At 37.0% G+C, this 18,301-nt stretch overlaps 1 protein-coding gene across 3 annotated transcripts in view; it reads right to left on the minus strand.

The window, feature by feature from the left end:
• CHIC1 (cysteine rich hydrophobic domain 1) overlaps nt 1-18,301 on the minus strand; it is a 65,487-nt gene that overhangs the window by 36,777 nt on the left and 10,409 nt on the right. For all 3 annotated transcript variants that reach the window (XM_040630608.1, XM_040630614.1, XM_040630605.1), the window contains exon 2: nt 9,989-10,043. In XM_040630608.1, coding sequence (XP_040486542.1) covers nt 9,989-10,043 — 55 coding nt within the window. The remainder of the gene's footprint in view (nt 1-9,988; nt 10,044-18,301) is intronic.

The raw sequence follows: 18,301 nt of genomic DNA on the forward strand, positions 1-18,301 counted from the left end.
TCCAGTAAGTTAACATACAGTGTTACATTAGTTTCAGGTATACAGCAGAGTAATTGAACAGTTCCATACATCACCCTGTGCTCATCACGACAAGTGCACTCCTGAATTCCCATCACTATTTCACCCATCCCCCTTAACCATCAGATTGTTTTCTATAATTAACAGTCTGTTTCTTGCTTTGTTTTATTTTTTTTTCCCCTTTGCTTCTTTTGTATGTAAAATTCCACATATGGGTGAAATCATATGGTATTTGTCTTTCTCTGACTGACTTGTTTCACTTAGCATTATATACACTCTCTAGCTCCATCCATGTTGTTGCAAATGGCAATATTCCATTCCTTTTTATGGCTGAAAAATATTCCATTGTGTGGATATATCTGTATCTATAATTATATATCACATTTTCTTTATCCATTCATCAATCCATGAACACTTACACTGCTTCCATACCTTGGCTATTGTAAATAATGCTGCTATAAACATCGAGGTGCATATATTCCTCTAAATTAGTGTTTTTGTATTCTTTGGGTAAATACCCAGTAGCGTGATTGCTGGATGATAAAGTTCTATCATTAACTTTTGAGGAACTTCCATACTGTTTTCCATAGTGGCTGCACCAGTTTGCATTCCAGTATATGAGTATAAGAGTGTTCTTTTGTCTCCACATCGTTTTTATGCTAGTACCATACTGTTTTGGTTACTATGGCTTTGAAATATAACTCGAAGTCTGGAATTGTGATGCCTCCAGCTTTGCTTTTCTTTTCAAGATTGCTTTGGCTTTTCGGGGTCTTTAGTGGTTCCAGACAAATTTTAGGATTGTTTGTTCTAGTGGTGTGAAAAACACTGTTGTAGATTGTGTTAAATCTGTAGACTGCTTAGGGTAGTATAGACATTTTAACAATATTTGTTTTCCAATCCATGAGCATGGAATGTCTTTCCATTTCTTTGTGTTGTCTTGAATTTCTTTCATCAGTGATTTATAGTGTTCAGAGTACAGGTCTTTCACCTCTTTGGTTAGTTTTATTCTTAGGCGTCTTACTATTTTGGATGCAATTGTAAATGGGACTGTTTTCTTAATTTCCCTGTCACTTCATTATTAGTGTATAGAAATGCAGCAGATTTCTGTATGTTGATTTTGTATCCTGTGACTTTACTAAATTTGTTTATCAGTTCTAGCAAATTTTTGGTGTAGCCTTTGGATTCTCTCTATATAGTATCACGTCATATGCAAATAGTGAAACTTTTACTTCTTCCTTGCTGATTTGGATGCCTTTTATTTCTTTTTGTTGTCTGATTGCTGTGGCTAGGACTTACAGTACTATGTTGAATACAAGTGGTTAAGAGTAGACATCCTTGTCTTGTTCTGGTTTTCCCATTAAGGATGATGTTAGCTGTGGGTTTTCATAGGTGGCCTTTATTATGTTGAGGTATGTTCCCTCTAAACTTATTTGTTAAGGGTTTTTATGTGCATTTGAAAGAATGTGTATGCTGCTGTTCTAGGAGGGAATGTTCTGAATACATCTGTTAAATCCATCTGTTCATCAGTGTGTCATTCAAAGCCATTGTTTCCTTGTTGGTGTTCTGTTTAGATGATCTGTCCACCGATGTAAGTGTGGCATTAAAGTCCCTTACTATTATTGTATTATTATGGATCAGTCCCTTTATGTTTGTTATTAACTGTTTTAGGTATTTGGTGCTCCTATGTTGGGTGCATACATATTTACAACTGTTGTATCTTCATGTTGGATTATCCCCTTTATTATTATATATTGTCCTGCTTTGTCTCTTGTTACAGTCTCTGTTTTAAAGTCTATTTTGTGAGGCGCCTGGGTGGCTCAGTCACTAAGCGTCTGCCTAGCTCAGGCCGTGATCCGGCGTTATGGGATCGAGACCCACATCAGGCTCCTCCGCTGGGAGCCTGCTCTCCTCTCCCACTCCCCTGCTTGTGTTCCCTCTCTTGCTGGCTGTCTCTATCTCTATCAAATAAATAAATAAAATCTTTAAAAAAACATGCAAATGGATGTCAAAAGAAAGCCAGAATAGCAATATTTATATCAGACAAAATAGACTATTTTTTTTAAAGATTTTATTTATTTATTCAGCAGAATAGAGACAGCCAGCGAGAGAGGAACACAAGCAGGGAGTGGGAGAGGAAGAAGCAGGCTCCCAGCGGAGGAGCCTGATGTGGGCTCGATCCCATAACGCCGGGATCACGGCCTGAGCTGAAGGCAGACGCTTAGTGACTGAGCCACCCAGGCGCCCCCCCATTTGCATGTTTTTTTAATAATATTTTTTATTATATTATGTTAGTCACCATACAGCACATTCCTAGTTTTTGATGTAAAGTTCCATGATTCATTAGTTGCGTATAACACCCAGTGCACCATGCAATACGTGCCCTCCTTAATACCCATCACCAGCCTACCCCATTCCCCCCCCCCCTCCCCTCTGAAGCCCTCAGTTTGTTTCCCAGAGTCCATAGTCTCTTATGGTTCATTCCCCCTTCTGTTTACCCCCCCCCCTTTCTTCTTCCCTTTCTTTTCCTAATGTTTCTCAATCCTCTCACTTTCAATCTGTAGGTGTCCTTAGGTCTAAAATGGGCCTCTTGCAGGCAGCATGTAGATGGGACTTTTTTTCCTTTATCCATTCCATTACCCTATGTCTTTTGCTTGCAGCATTTAGTACATTTACATTCAAAGTAATTACTGATAGATACATATTTATTGCCATTTTATTACTTGTTTTGTGGTTGTTTCTGAAGATTTTCTCTGAGCCTTTCTTGTCTTTTTTCATGTTTTACTTATTTTCTTTAATGATATATTTGGATTTCTTTCTCTTTATTCTTTGCATATCTATTAATGGTTTTTGATATATGGTTACCATTAGGTTTGTGTATCACCTTTTCTGCATATAGCAGTCTATATTTTTGATGGTCATTTAAGTTTGAACACATTCTTTTCTCCTGTCCCCCACACCTTTTAGGTACATGTTATTGTATTTTATATTCTTTTTTTGTGAGTTCCTTGACTTTTTTGCAGAAAAATTCATTTTTACTGCTTTGTGTTTCCTACCTCTGTACTGTCACTTTTGGTCTCTCTACTCAATGAGTCCCTTTTAATATTTCTTGCAGAGCTGGTTTAATGGTCATGAACTCCTTTAGTTTTTGCTTGTCTGGAAAACTATCTCTCCTTGTATTCTGAATGATTGCCTAGCTGGGTAGAGTATTCTTGGCTGCAGATTCTTCTCATTCAGCACTTTGAATATATCCTGCTACTCCTTTTCTGGCTTGCAAAGTTTATGTTGAAAAATCTCCTGCTAGCCTTATGGGTTTTCCTAGCCTTATGGGTTTTCCCTTGTAATTTAACGACTTCTTTTGTCTTGCTGCTTTTAAAGCTTTTTATCACTATAGTTTGCAAATTTAATTACAATATAGACGTCTGTGTGTCAGTCTGCTTTTGTTGATTCTGTTGGGGGTTCTCTGTGCCTCCTGGATCTGGATGTCTCTTTCCTTCCCAAGATTAGGGGAATTTTTAGCTCTTAATTTCTTCAAATAAATTTTCTGCCCCCTTTCTCTCTCTTTTTTTCTGGGACTCCTATAAAATTTGATGGAGTTTGATGGAGTCACTGAGCTCCCTCAGTTTATTTTCATTTTGCATAATTCTTTTCTCCCTCTTGTTCAGCTTGATCACTTTCCATTACTTTGTCTTCTAGGTCACTAATTTGTTTCTCTGCTTCCTCCATCCTCCATTCATTCCATAAAGCATGTTTCTCATTTCTTTTTTTAATTATTATTTTTCAAAGGTTTTATTTATTTATTTGACAGAGAGAGAGAGAGAGAGATCACAAGTAGGCACAGCGACAGGCAGAGGGAGAAGCAAGCTCCTTGCAGAGCAGAAAGCCTGATGCGGGTCTCGATCCCAGGACCCCAGGATCATGACCTGAGCCAAAGGCAGATGCTCAACCGACTGAGCCACCCAGGCACCCTGCATGTTTCTCATTTCATTTATATTGTGCCCTTTATCTCTACTATGTTGTTCCTTATCTCTTTGTTAAGGGTCTCACTCATGTCTTCCACTTTTTTCTCAAGTCCAGTGAGTATCCTTATGACCACGGCTTATGTTCTCTATCAGGCATGTTACTTACATCTGTTTGACTTAGGTCTCTGGCTATGGCCTTGTCCTGTTCTTTCATTTGGGATAAATTTCTCTGTCTCCTCATTTTGTCTGCCTCTCTATGTCTCTTCCTGTGTGTTAAGAAAGTCAGTTGTTTCTTTTGTTCTTAAAAGTAGTGAATTTATGAAGAAGTGGTCCTGGAGTGGTCTGGAGTGCAGTGTCCCCTGTTCAACAGAACTTGGCCCTTCGGTAGAGTATCCTATGTGTGTTTTTATGCCCTCCTGTTTCGTTTGATTCAGTTTTCCTTTTAGTGCAGTCATCTGCACTGACTCTCTGCCTGTTGTGGCCAAGCTTGCTCTCTCTGGGCCCCAGCAGGCCAGCTCTAGGGGGGTTCCCACTGAACTTGGGAGCAGAGGGGTAGTGTTAGCAAAATTTGTCCTGGGTCACTAGTCCTATGCTGGATCCCCTGAAGCACTGTGGCAGCTGGGAGTTTCAGGCCGGGGTGACCAAGGGCACAAGGCTGGGCATGGTGTGCGATGGTGGCTGAGCGTGTGTGGTTGGGCATGGCCCATGAGGGCTGCTGGGGGCGTGCAATTGAGTGCAGTGTGCAAAGGCATCTGACTGGGCATCTGGCAGGGCAGGCGGTGTGATGGCGCCTGGGGACAACGGAAGGTGTCCAGAGAGGTGCACAGGTGGGCGTAGCCTGTGATGGTCAATGAGCTACATTTTTTTTTTAAAGATTTTTTATTTATTTATTCGACAGAGATAGAGACAGCCAGCGAGAGAGGGAACACAAGCAGGGGGAGTGGGAGAGGAAGAGGCAGGCTCATAGCAGAGGAGCCTGATGTGGGGCTCGATCCTATAACGCCGGGATCACGCCCTGAGCCGAAGGCAGACGCTTAACCGCTGTGCCACCCAGGCGCCCCAATGAGCTACATTTTGAATGCAAATTTAATGCTCTAGGGTTCCTCAATTCTTTAGAGAAAAAAAAAAGAGATGTCCTTTTAAAAAAACAAGATGCCAAGTTACTATCTTAAGATTTACCTCTCAGACACTGATACTCAACCTCTTTTTCCTAGTCAATCACTGAGCAAGGAAACAGAAATTAAAATAAGGAAAATATATTTATATATTTAGCTCTAAGCTGCAATATAACATTACTATCAATTCTCTTTAAATTGTGTATCTAGAAACACTAACACATTTTTAAAATATGGTAAATTTTTATATAAACTAATGTAACTCATAAAATTATTAAATCTGTGCACTTACAAATTTAAGTGCTTATAATTAGAATTTAAATTTTTATTTAAAAAGTAAAATTTTTACTTAAAATATTTATTTGGAAGTGTATAAGCACAGATAAAAAATAAAAATAGTGAGGCTAAAGCCAGAAAAGAATCAGTCTAAAAGGTAAAACTTGCTTTTTGTTTAAAATATTGTGAATAAAATATATGCCAGGATATATAAACTTCGTTATAAAATTTTTCTTTTATTACATCTTCTGGAAATAAATTAACCAAAACTTTAAAAAAATGTAGCAATTTTCCTCCTTTTCTGCCAATACTTTCCACCTTTAACACATAATTGTGTCAATTAGTACTCTGTTATCACGGGCAAACTAAAAACTACAATACTAAACTTATTAAAAATGAGAATTCAAATTTTTTGAAGACATAAGATAAATATATTGAAAGGAAAACTACTAGAATTTCAAACAATAAAATAAATCTGCATTTTGACTTTAAAAGGAGGCCAGGATTGTCTTTGGGAAAAAAAATCTGTATCTGAATAATAGTAAAAGTCATAAAACAGATGATAAGGGCATAGGAAATGAGAATGGGTTAACTCCCGATTTAAACATTGTGAAAAAAATGTTTATTAACTGTGTGGAATCAGAGTTTTACTCATTTACTTCCATATAACTGAGTATCTTTAGTAATGAAAGTCAGATGGAAGTCTTTTACTTTCCAGCTGAATGGCAGGTTGTAAAGAAACATTTAATTCCTTTTGACTTTCTTGGAAAGAAAAAAAGAAAGCCACATCATAAAGGTGGGAGAAAGGGTCATAATATTTTATAACAGGATGCAAGACTCTGGTAACAGAAGAAAATATAAGCAAAACCCAGCAAGACTGTTTTGCCTCCTTCAATCGTGGGGAACACAACCCTATCAATCACTTGTCATACTGGATCACAATAGTAGTGGTCAATTTTATGGCTTAGGTTTCCCCCAACACTGCACACACTAATCTCCCCATAATACGATTTAATTGTTTCAAGCTGAGGGCCAGAAGCTTTCAGTTCTTTTCTAAAGTTCTGTGGTTCTTTCACTTTCTGGTCACCAGAATCTGTATGTATGCACCTGCTTGATGTATCCTATCATGACAGGATGACTTATCTTTAGTGAAATGGGGGAAAAAATCTTTTCTGCACTTAATATAAAAGGTTACCTTTTTATTTGTATTAGAAGCATTAACACATAAGCACAAAATTAGTACTAAGCCACAAAGCTTGTCAAAGTGGCTTTTTACATTTTCAGAATTAACTCTGTGCAGTTTTGCTTAGTTTAGGCATAAAACCTATTTAGAATCCCATTCATGCCAGAAGACCGGTTTTGTAAAAGGTAAATATATTTTTCTATTTTATTTTTTTTATTTTATTTTTTAAAGATTTTATTTATTTATTTATTTGACAGAGAGAGAGCCAGAGAGAGAGGGAACACAAGCAGGGGGAGTGGGAGAGGAAGAAGCAGGCTCCCAGGGGAGGAGCCTGATGTGGGGCTTGATCCCAGGACTCTGGGATCACACCCTGAGCCGAAGGCAGACGCTTAAGGACTGAGCCACCCAGGCGCCCCTATTTTTCTATTTTAGAGACTGCATTTATTCATTTTAAAATATTTTACACAATGTCTGCTAAGTTTGGAATTCAGACCGTCCTTTTAGGTTTTTCTTTCTTTTCTGGTTAATGTAATTCTTCTTGCCTCTTCCCCCAGTTATCAGAGAAGCATTTTGATAATTCATAATAACCTATACAAATACAACAGTGCCTACTGGACAAAAATTGTCTCATTAAAGAGAAAAACGTATAAAGCTAATGTTATTACCATGCGAGTTTTAAAAATCAGACTTTCAGAATTCCTGTTAGTGTTGTTTTCATCACTAAAAACTAAACTAAGAAAAACATCACAGTATCATTCACGCCTCATTTAATATATAAGAAATCTTGTCTACTTTAAATAATGCACACTAGAATAATACCCAATCATTGATATGTGTTACAGAAATGGTCACCTAAAAAGAAAGGATATCTTTAAGAACAGCTCATATTCAGATCATCTAGGTTTTGTAAACTCATACCAAAAGCAGCTTAACATTCTTACTCTAGTTTAAAAAACTGTACTATCTTTTTCAATGGTGGGGTTTTTAGTTTTAGAAGGAAAGAAATGAAGAAGTATAAAGAAATATTCCAAATATTCTTTGAGCATATAAAACTGGCCAGTTTCAAAGATGGATACATTTTGTGCCTGGAAACTCTATTCTCTGACATTTTTTCCCCTGGTTATTCATTTTCTAGAATTCTTTGGACTTGTAATTCAAACTCTTAAGAAACAAACCAGTAATAAAACTGAATGTAACTGCCCAGACAATGCACGCAGCAGCACCAGGGAAACGAAGAACAAGTTTTCCATTGGAGATGTTTTAATTCACATTCTCTTTAATATTGAATTTGTCATCTTTCCACAAACACACTATTATTCAAGGGATTTTTCCACAGCTATTTTTTGTCTTTTAGAGAAAATATTTATGATTAATTCATATAAAACAAATCTAAGTTTGAACCGCTGTTTCAATTCGCAAATTATTCTAAATGATCAGGATAGGAAGGTAGAACATTCTAGAGAGTGAGGCCAAAACATCAAACCAAAGGGCTCTTTGTATCCTAAAATGGTAAATGGATACATATTTTCTGTTAACTTAGCCAGGGACTATTTTCCACTTGCTTATTATATGGAATGATTTGACATTATACATCAGGAGAGACAGAAAAGGTCAACAGTTTAAAGGACAGATTATTGGTGGGAATAGTGAATAAACTCTTACTCAGATAAAGAATGTAAAAGTAGCAAAAGCAGTTAAAAATTGAAAGCTGGTAAGAAAAAATTGGAGAAATAAATAATCAGGATGAAACTGGGATATACTGGTAAAAAAAAAAAAAACTGCACTGGGAAGCTAATAAATACCTGACAATATACTCGAAGTTTTATACATGCTCTTTCATTTAATCCTTACAACAAGAGGTGAGGTACTATTCACATAAGAACTGAGGCTCAAAGAAGTGGCTCCCTCAAGGATACAAAGCCAGTAAGTGACAGACCTTGTATTCCAACCCAGATCTGATTTCAAAGTTTAACTACTTTATACCATCTCTAGCTAGCTCCCATTTTTCAAGGGGTAAAGGAAGCAAATAAAATATAAAATACCCTTCAGAGTTAAATCAAATAGAACTTCTTATAATTTTAGTGATAGCTCTGCTGTCTTTCTCTCCCCACCCACCTCTGAATAAGGCTAGGGAAAAGATTGGGATTAGGCCAAAAGTGAAAAGCAAGCAGCTAGAAGATGTATCATGACAAAAAGGAGCCAATATTAGATGCATTTTATCCCATTCTCAGAGAGTTTAGAATGAGAGAACAAATTAAATAAATTAAGGTTTGAATAGGTAACATAGTGACATGGTTCAAAAATCAAAATAATACTAAATACCAAAATACCAAAAATGGTCTCATCCTTACCCTTGCCTCCATCTATCTCATTCCCCTTCTCCCATTAAGGTAACCACTTTTATTTATTTCCATATTAGCCTTCTAGAATTTTATACAATTATTAATGTGCTTACTTCTCCCCTTTATTACACATACTGTAGACACTGATTTGTACCTTGCTTTTCTCACTAACATTATGACAAAATTTAACAATAAATTGCATAAACGCCCTTTAGGGAATGGAATGATTTTAAAATATGACCAAATCTATACTGACAAGTAGCATTGTTCTAGTACTAAAATTGAACAGAATAATAATAAATTACAGGCTTCAAAATACAAAAAGTTAATTTCTTTTAACCCCAAATCAACATTTCACCTATCTAGCATTCAGCTATTAACCATTTGGAAATTATTGAGTATTTTGTAATATAATGGCTTTTCTCTTTCTTCTATATTTCCTCAAGTAACAAACATGTGTAAGTAACTTTTTACCTTAGTCAAAGCCTTTTTCTTTCCGCCTAGAAGTTAGCATTACTGTTGTAAGCAGATTTTCCAAACATAGTTTCAAATCCTAGGAAGTCTTTGAATACTGAATCTTAAGCGTGAACACACTACTGAATGTAGAAGAACCAGGGAATAGAAAGGTAATAATTTATTGCAGCGAGTCCAATTTTAGAAATTCAAACTATCTAAAAGGTAGAAAAACGTCTGGCCAAACATTTGATTCTTTTGATGTATTAACAAATCAAACCACAGGACACTTTAAAAATAATAGAGTGATACAAAGTTAAACAATGATAACTTTGTTAACTCTAAAAACATTGGGATTATGGACCTAAATGAAAACAATTATAGATACTAGTGCTGAGAATAAAGGGCAAAACTGGAAAAACTGAACAGATAAGCAAATAATGCCTGGTATTAATGGACAATAAACAAGATAACTGGTCACAGGCTAGTAGTCATGGTGACAGCTTTCAGTCACTAATGACAGAGCTTCCAAGTACCGTGGCCTCTTGTTACCATCATTACCGGGGAGCCAAAGCATTTGTCATAACAAGCTATAAAACAATGCTTTTAGAATTGAAAAGTTCAAAGCAAACTCTCACTTACCTTCCCTGTTAGAACTGAGGGAAATTCAGTATCAAACTTGTTGCTCAAGCCAAACCTTAAAAACAAAGAACAAAATATATTCTACCCAGCATATTTAACTCTTTACTACCCCCTCTTTTTTAAGTAACAAAGCCATGCAATTTTCTTTTGATGTTGTGATTTAAAAATGTGTTCTAAAAATAATTTTATGATATTTACAGAAAACAAATCTTTGACTATTAATCACTGAATTAAAGTAAAAGAAACTTACAGTGCAAATGTTAAAGTAGTATTCTAATTACATTCATGAACGTTATCGGATTAAATAATAACAAATTAGAGCTGGAATAAGATTTTTGACTGAAATGTTTCTGTTAAAATCCATTTTAGTTGATAACTATTAGAACTGGCTGATTGGTAGTACATAGGAGTGAATAATACTATTCTTTCTACTTTTGTGTATGTATGAAAATTTTCCTAATAAAAACTAATATAACCTTTGGAACCGTAGTTCAGAAACTTATGATCAGTTAGTATTCATATACTCAAAGGCTGATCTTTATGAATGGCTTTCATGTATATGCTCAACTTGTTTTCAGAAAACAGGTCTCAGCCTTGAAAGCTCTGACTCAAGTAAGCTCATTGAAATCAAGAAGTCAAGATGAATTTTATGAGCCTTCATTCACCTACTTGTTGGTTTCAGTAGGGATAACAAAGGTCACTTCCTGCATCTTAGATGATATATCATAGTGACCACAATTTTATAGTACAGTGTAGTATAGTATAGTGGATGATGGGGTGTAAGCAAAAATGAAAAAAAACAGGAATACTTATTGAGAACTCCTGGTGAGGTAGGCAATAATAGTAACAGTTACCAGTAATTATCCACTTACAATGGGTCAGACACTGTGCTAGATAAATATGTTACTTCTGAAGTTTACAACCCTGCAAGAGTGGTATTGTCATCCCCCTCTTGAAGACAAGGAAGCGGACACTCAATTTTTTTTTTTCAAAAAGTAATTAAATGACTTGCCCCATGTCATATATCTAGTAAGGTGGGGAGGACCAAAATTCAAATGCTGATCCCTAAATTCTTTCTGTCCTGTGTTGAGCTTTTTGAAAACAGAAACTATGGCATATTTATTTTGTTATCTTTTTGCTTAGTAGCATAATGTAATCTAGTAGGTATTTAATAAAAGTTTGTTGAATAATAAGCTACAATACTGTTTGATTCAACTGATTTATGGCCCTTTGGTCTTATGGTCACATTAAAGACATGTTAAGAATCCAATGTCCTATAAAAACTATGTGGGAATCCCATATATTCTCCTTGTATCATTTATGCTCATAGAGCCTTTTCTGGGACACAAGCCCACCTTAAACACAAAAATTCTCTATACTTAGCAGCTAGTAGCAAGGTACACATCTGTGCATATATATACTATGTGTATTTAAAATGTTTTTTAAAACAACAAATTCTATGTTTTAAGATAGTTGAGACAAGTAATTAGCAATTGTAAAAAGACCTTAACTTCATTAAAAAATATTTAATTACTTCTCCAGGTATCAGTTTATGTAATGAGAACATAATATTCTCATAATAATATTCCCTTTATGTCTATACATAGACACAGGATATAACCGAACTGGAAAATAAGATAGTATACTCCTGCATATGAATTTTTATGGCAAATTTCAATGTGCTGTTTGAGAAACTGACACTCCAGTATTAAATATATATTTGCAACTATGTACTAACTCAGCTATCAGTAACATGACCAATATATAATAGAGCAAGAAACACCCTTCATTTAAGTTATATGTAGCTAAATAGTGACCTCATCACTAATCAAAAACATGCAATTTAATCCATTATTCCACAAAGAGTAAATTCTTATTGTGTAACACAGAAATAGGTACAGGTTTCATTTTTAAAAGGAGGCATTATACATTTTAAAGTAGAGGTCTATTCTCATATCTTGTCTAAACACCTTTTATTTTTTTTATTTTTTTTAAGATTTTATTTATTTATTTGAGAGAGAGATTGAGAAAGAGCATGAGAGGGAAGAGGGCCAGAGGGAGAAGCAGACTCCCCGCTGAGCTGGGAGCCCAATGCGGGACTTGATCCTGGGACTCCAGGATCATGACCTGAGCTGAAGGCAGTTGCTTAACCAACTGAGCCACCCAGGCGCCCCTCTAAACACCTTTTAAGATGCAATGTCAATAACATGTTGCTGATTTAGAGTCTGGGAAGATGGCAGAGTAGGAGGATCCTAAGCCCACCTCATTCCACAGATATACCCATATCTGGATATATGACAACAGCCATATCAGTGCAACAAACACAGAAAACCACCCAAAGACTGGCACAACAGACCTTCCGGTTAATTGAAGAGAAGAAGCCATATTGAAAAGGGCAGGAAGGGTGGAAACATGGTCAAGAATCAAGCTCCTGCTCTAACCATAAATGGAAGGGACAACACAAGCACTAAGAAGGGAGAGGAGCAGACCCCCACCAAACACCCCACACACAGGAACTTGCACTTGGAAGACAAGTCCCCATAATATTTGGCTTTGAAATGCAGTGGGGCTTAACTCTGGGGTACTTTAAAAATCAGCAGGCTTATGGGGCACCTAGATGGCTCAGTCTGTTAAGTGTTCAACTCTTGATTTCAGCTCAGGCCATGATCTCAGAGTTTTAAGATTGAGTCCCACGTGGGGCTCCATGCTCGGCATGGAACCTGCTTAAGATTCTCCCTCTCCCTCTGCCCCTCCCCCTGCTCTCTCTCGCTCTCACTCTAGCTCTAGCTCTATCAACAAAAATAAATTTAAAAAACTCAGCAGGGGGCGCCTGGGTGGCTCAGTCGTTAAGCGTCTGCCTTCAGCTCAGGGCGTGATCCCAGGGTCCTGGGATCGAGCCCCACATCGGGCTCCCTCCTCCACTGGGAGCCTGCTTCTTCCTCTCCCACTCCCCCTGCTCGTGTTCCCTCTCTCGCTGGCTATCTCTCTCTCTGTCAAATAAATAAATAAAATCTTAAAAAAAAAAAAGCTCAGCAGGCTTAGCTCTGGGAGAGCCAGAGGACAATAGGAAACTGAGCCCTTAAAGAGACAGCATAACAAACAACCCTGCTGAGATAAAGCATTGAACAGAAGTTTGAAAAGCACCTGGATATATAGAAAAGAGATTCATTTACTAATTTCAGAATGTATGCTGGAGGGGCAGGGATCTTTAGGAGACTTCTTCAAGAACAAAAGAACTGGTGGGTGCCATCCTCCACCTCCACCCTATCCCCAGCCTAGATACCAGGACACTTGCAAGAACCAGTGAGAATACTCTCCACCTACCTTGCTAACACCATACACCCTGCCTCTGTGTTCTCCTGTGGATCTACCCCATCCATCCTGCCCCACTAGGTATGCATCCGTCCAAAGCAGCTCCTGGCATATTTTATCCTGCAAGCAGCCCTGGCAGGGATCAGCACCACTCCAAAATGACTGCTGCCTGAGGAGAGGGGAAGATAAACCACACACCAGTTCAACTGCAGCCCCAGAAGCCAAACCTTATAACTGGCAGGAAAGAGAGAGTACCCTGTTGATCAGTACTTCTGCAGCCCCAGCAGATGAACTGGGGGTGGGCATCTGATCTGACTGCTGGCTCCACCCACTGACAAAAACCTCTCAGGGGGTAGCACAGAGAGCTCTATAGTTTAGGGTCACTGCAGCCTCAACACATGGACTGGAATAGGCATTTGGTTTGAATGCAGGCCCCGCCTACCAACAAAAGCCTCTCCAGGGATAACACAGGGAGAGTGCCCTGGAGTTTGGTGTGACCACAACACCAGCAAACAAGCAGAGGGCAGACATCTAGTCTGACTGTTGAAACCCCCCAACTATAAGCCCAGGGTAGCTCCAGACTGGCCTCTTAACGGCACAGGGACCAAACCCTGCCCAGTGTACCCACAATAGGCAAAGTGGGCCATCGTGGCCAAGAGGACTGAAGGCAAATGCTGCCCACCCAGCCACAACAGTAGGGCACACACAACCCACACAGGAGACACCCCTGAAGTACCTGGTTCTGGTGAACAGGGGACATTGTGCTACAAGGCACGACAGGACCTCTTCTTCATAAGGCCACTACCTTCAAAATCAGGAGACGTAACTAACTTTCCTAATGCACAGAAACAAACACAGAGAGACAAAATGAGGAGAAAGAGGAATATGCCCCAAATGAAAGAACAGGACAAAACCACAGCAAAACAGCTAAACGAAAGGAGATAAGCAATACAGCTGATAAAGTAATGGCCATAAAAATATTTACTGGACTTGAGACAAGAGTGGAGGGTCTCAGTGAGATATTCAACAAAGAGAAAATATAAAAAGGAACCAATCAAAAATGAAAAACTCAATAACTGAAATAAAAATACACTAGAAGGAATCAATAGCAGATTAGAGGCAGGAGAATTTATGAAGAATTGATCATCGACCTAGAAGACAGAACAATGGAAAGCAACCAAGCTGGACAGCAAAAAGAAAAAAAAAATTAAAACTGACAATAGATTAAAAAAACTCAGTAACATCATCTAATATAATAACATTCACATTATAGGGATTCCAAAAGGACAAGAGAGAGAAAAGGGGGCAGAAAATTTATTTGAAGAAAGAAGCTGAAAACTTCCTTAATCTAGGGAAGGAAAGAGATATCCAGATCCAGGAGGTAAGAGTCCCCAGCAAAATCCACCAAAGGAGGGGCACACCAAGACACATAATAACTAAAATGTCAAAAAGTAGTGATAAAGAAAGAGAGAACTATAAACAAAACAGAAAAGAGTTACATACAAGGGGAACCCCATAAGGCTATCAGCAGAAACTTTATAGGCCAGAAGAGAGTGGCATGATATATTCAAAGTGTTGGAAGGAAAACATGTGCAACCAAGAATACTTTACCCAGCAAGGATATCATTCAGAATAGAAGGAGAGATAGTTTCACAAACAAAACTTAAAGGCATTCATCAAAACTAAACCAGCCTCACAAGAAACATTAAAGGGAATTCTTTGAATAGAAAAAAAATGGCCATTATCAGGAGTAAGAAAACTATGAACGGAAAAAATTTCACAGGTAAATACCAACAAAATAAAAGTAGTTGATTAATCAGTTATAAAACCAGCATCGAGATTAAAGCACAAAAGTACTAAAATCAATATTATCAATAAAAATCAGTGAAGGGTTTTACAAAATCAAAGGATGTAAAGTATGACATCATATAGATAAAATGTGAGGGGAGGAGTAAAACTTTAGTGCTTTTAAAATGGCTTTAAACTTAAGCAAACATCAACTTAATATAGATTGCTATGTGCACATTATGTATGAACCTAACAGCAACCACAAATCAAACATCTGTAATAGATACACAAAAAATAAAGAGAAAAGAACCCAAACACATCACTAAAGAAAGCCACCAAACCACAAGAGAAGAGAGCAAGACAAGAAAGGAACAGAGAAGGGGCACTTGGATGGCTCAGCTGGTTAAGCGTCTGCCCAATTTGGCTCAGGTCATGATCCCAGAGTCCTGGGATTGAGCCCCATGTCGAGCTCCCTGCTCAGTGGGGAGCCTGCTTCTCCCTCTCCCTCTGTGCCTTCCCCCATTCGTGTGCTCTCGCTCTCTCTCGCTCTGCTCTCTCAAATAAATAAATAAAATCTTTAAAAAAATAGAGTCTAAAAAAAATAATGGAAGCAATCATTGAAACCAGGGGTTGGTTCTTTGAAAAGATTTAAAAAATTGACAAATCTTTAACCATACTCACAGAAAAAGGAAGACAGAGGGCACAATTAAATAAAATCAGAAATAAAGGGGAGAAATAACAACTGACACCACAGAAATACAAAGGATTATAAGAAAATATTATGAAAAATTATTTGTCAACAAATTGGACAAGCTAGAAGAAATGGATAAATTCCTAGAAACACATAACCTTCCAAAACTGAAGCAGAAAGAAACAGAAAATTTGACAAACCAATTACTAACAATGGAATTGATTCAGTAATCAAAAAAACCCCAACACACAAAAGTCTGGAACCAGATGGATTCACAAGTGAATTCTACCAAAAATTTAAAGAAAAATTAATACCTATTCTTTGCAAAGTATTACAAAAGATAGAAAAGGAAGGAAAGTTTCCAAATTTATTCTACAAGGAAGCATTACCCTGATACCAAAACCAGAAAAAGACACTACAAAAAAAGAGAGAAAACTACAGGCCAATATTTTTGATGAACATAGACGCAAAAATCCTTGATAAAATAATAGCAAACTGAATCCAACAATACCTTAAAAAAATCATTGCCCACAATCAATTGGGATTTAGTCCAAGGATGTTTAAATGTGGTTCAATGTTTGCAAATCAATCAATGTGCTATATCACATCAGCAAGAGAAAGGATAAGAACTATGTGATTATCTCAATAAATGCAGAAAAAGCATTTGATAAAGTACAACATTTCCTCATGATAAAAAAGTCTCAACCAAGTAGGTTCAGAGGGAACACACCTCAACACCATAAAGGCCATGTATGGAAAAACTCACAGCAAACATCATACTCAATGGTGAAAAGCTCTCAGTGTTTCCTGATCTGAACAAGACAGAGATGTCCACCCTCATCACCTTTATTCAATATAGTACTAGATGTTCTAGCCACAGAAATCAGACAAGAAAAAAAAGGCATCCAAATCGGTAAGCAAGACTCAAAACTTACCCTATTTGCAGATGGTATGATACTGTATATAGAAAACCCTAAAGACTTCACCAAAAACCTACTATAACTACTTAATGAATTCAATAAAGTCACAGGATACAAAATTAATATACAGAAATCTTTTGCATGTATATACTAATAATGAAAGTAACAGAAGAAGAAATTAAGAAAATAATCCCATTTACTATACACCAAATAGAATAAAATAGCTAGGAATAAACTGAACCCAGGAGGTGAATGACCCATACTCAGAAAACTGATACACTGTTGAAAGAAATTTGATGACATAAACAAATGGAAATGTATTTCATGATCATAGCTTGGAAGAACCAATATGGTTAGAATATCCATACTACCCAAAACAATCTACAGATTTAATGCAATCCTTATCAAAATACCAATAACAATTTTCACAGAACTAGAACAAATAATTTTAAGATTTGTATGGAACCACAAAAGACTCTGAATAGCCACAGCAATCTTGAATAAGAACAAAACTGGAGTCATCACAATCCCAGATTTCAAGATATACTACAAAGCTATAGTAATCAAAATGGTATGGTACTGGCACAAAAACAGACACACAGATCAATGGTAAAGAATAAGAGTCCAGAAATAAACCCATGATTTTATGGTCAATTAATCTCCAACAAAAGAGGCAAAAAAAAAAAAAACCAATGGGAAAAAGACTTTGACAAATGGTGCTGGGAAAACTGGAGAGCTACATGCAAAAGAATGAAACTGGACCACTTTCTTACACCGGATCAAAAATAAACCCAAAATAGATTAAAGACCTAAATGTGAGACCCAATACCATAAAATTCCTGGGAGAAAACACTGGCAGTAATTTCTTTGACATTGGTTATAGAAACATTTTTCTAGATATGTCTCTTCTGGTAATGGAAACAAAAGTAAAATTAAACTATTGGGACTACACCAAAATAAAAAGCTTTTGCACAGTGAAGAAAACCATCAACAAAACCAAAAGGCAACCTACTGAATGGGAGAAGATATTTGTAAATGATATATCCAATGAAGGGTTAATATCTAAAATATGTAAAGAACTTATACAATTCAACACCAGGAAAACAAATCTGATTAAAAATGGGCAGAGGACCTGAACAGACATTTTTCCCAAGAAGACATTTAGATGGTCAACAGACACATGAAAAGATGGTCAACATCATTAATATTCAGGGAAGTGCAAATTAAAACTACAATGAAGTATTACTTTACCCTTGTCAGTATGACTAAAATCAAAGTCACAAGAAATAACAAGTGTTGGTGAGGCTGTGGAGAAAAAGGAACCCTCATACACTGTTGGTGGGAATGCAAACTGGTGCAGCCATTGTGGAAAACAGTGTGGAGGTTCCTCACAAAATTAAAAATAGAATTACCATATGATCCAGTATTTCTACTACTGTGTATTTAACCAAAGAAAACAAAACCACTAATTTGAAAAGATATATACACCCTATGTTTATTGTAGAATTATTTATAAGAACCAAGATACGGAAGCAACCCAAGTATCCAGCCATAGGTGAATGGCTAAGAAAATCTCTCTCTCTCTCTCTCTCTCTCTCTCTC

Source organism: Ursus maritimus (assembly GCF_017311325.1).
Source record: "Ursus maritimus isolate PB19 chromosome X unlocalized genomic scaffold, ASM1731132v1 scaffold_X1, whole genome shotgun sequence".
NCBI classification, from domain to species: domain Eukaryota; kingdom Metazoa; phylum Chordata; class Mammalia; order Carnivora; family Ursidae; genus Ursus; species Ursus maritimus.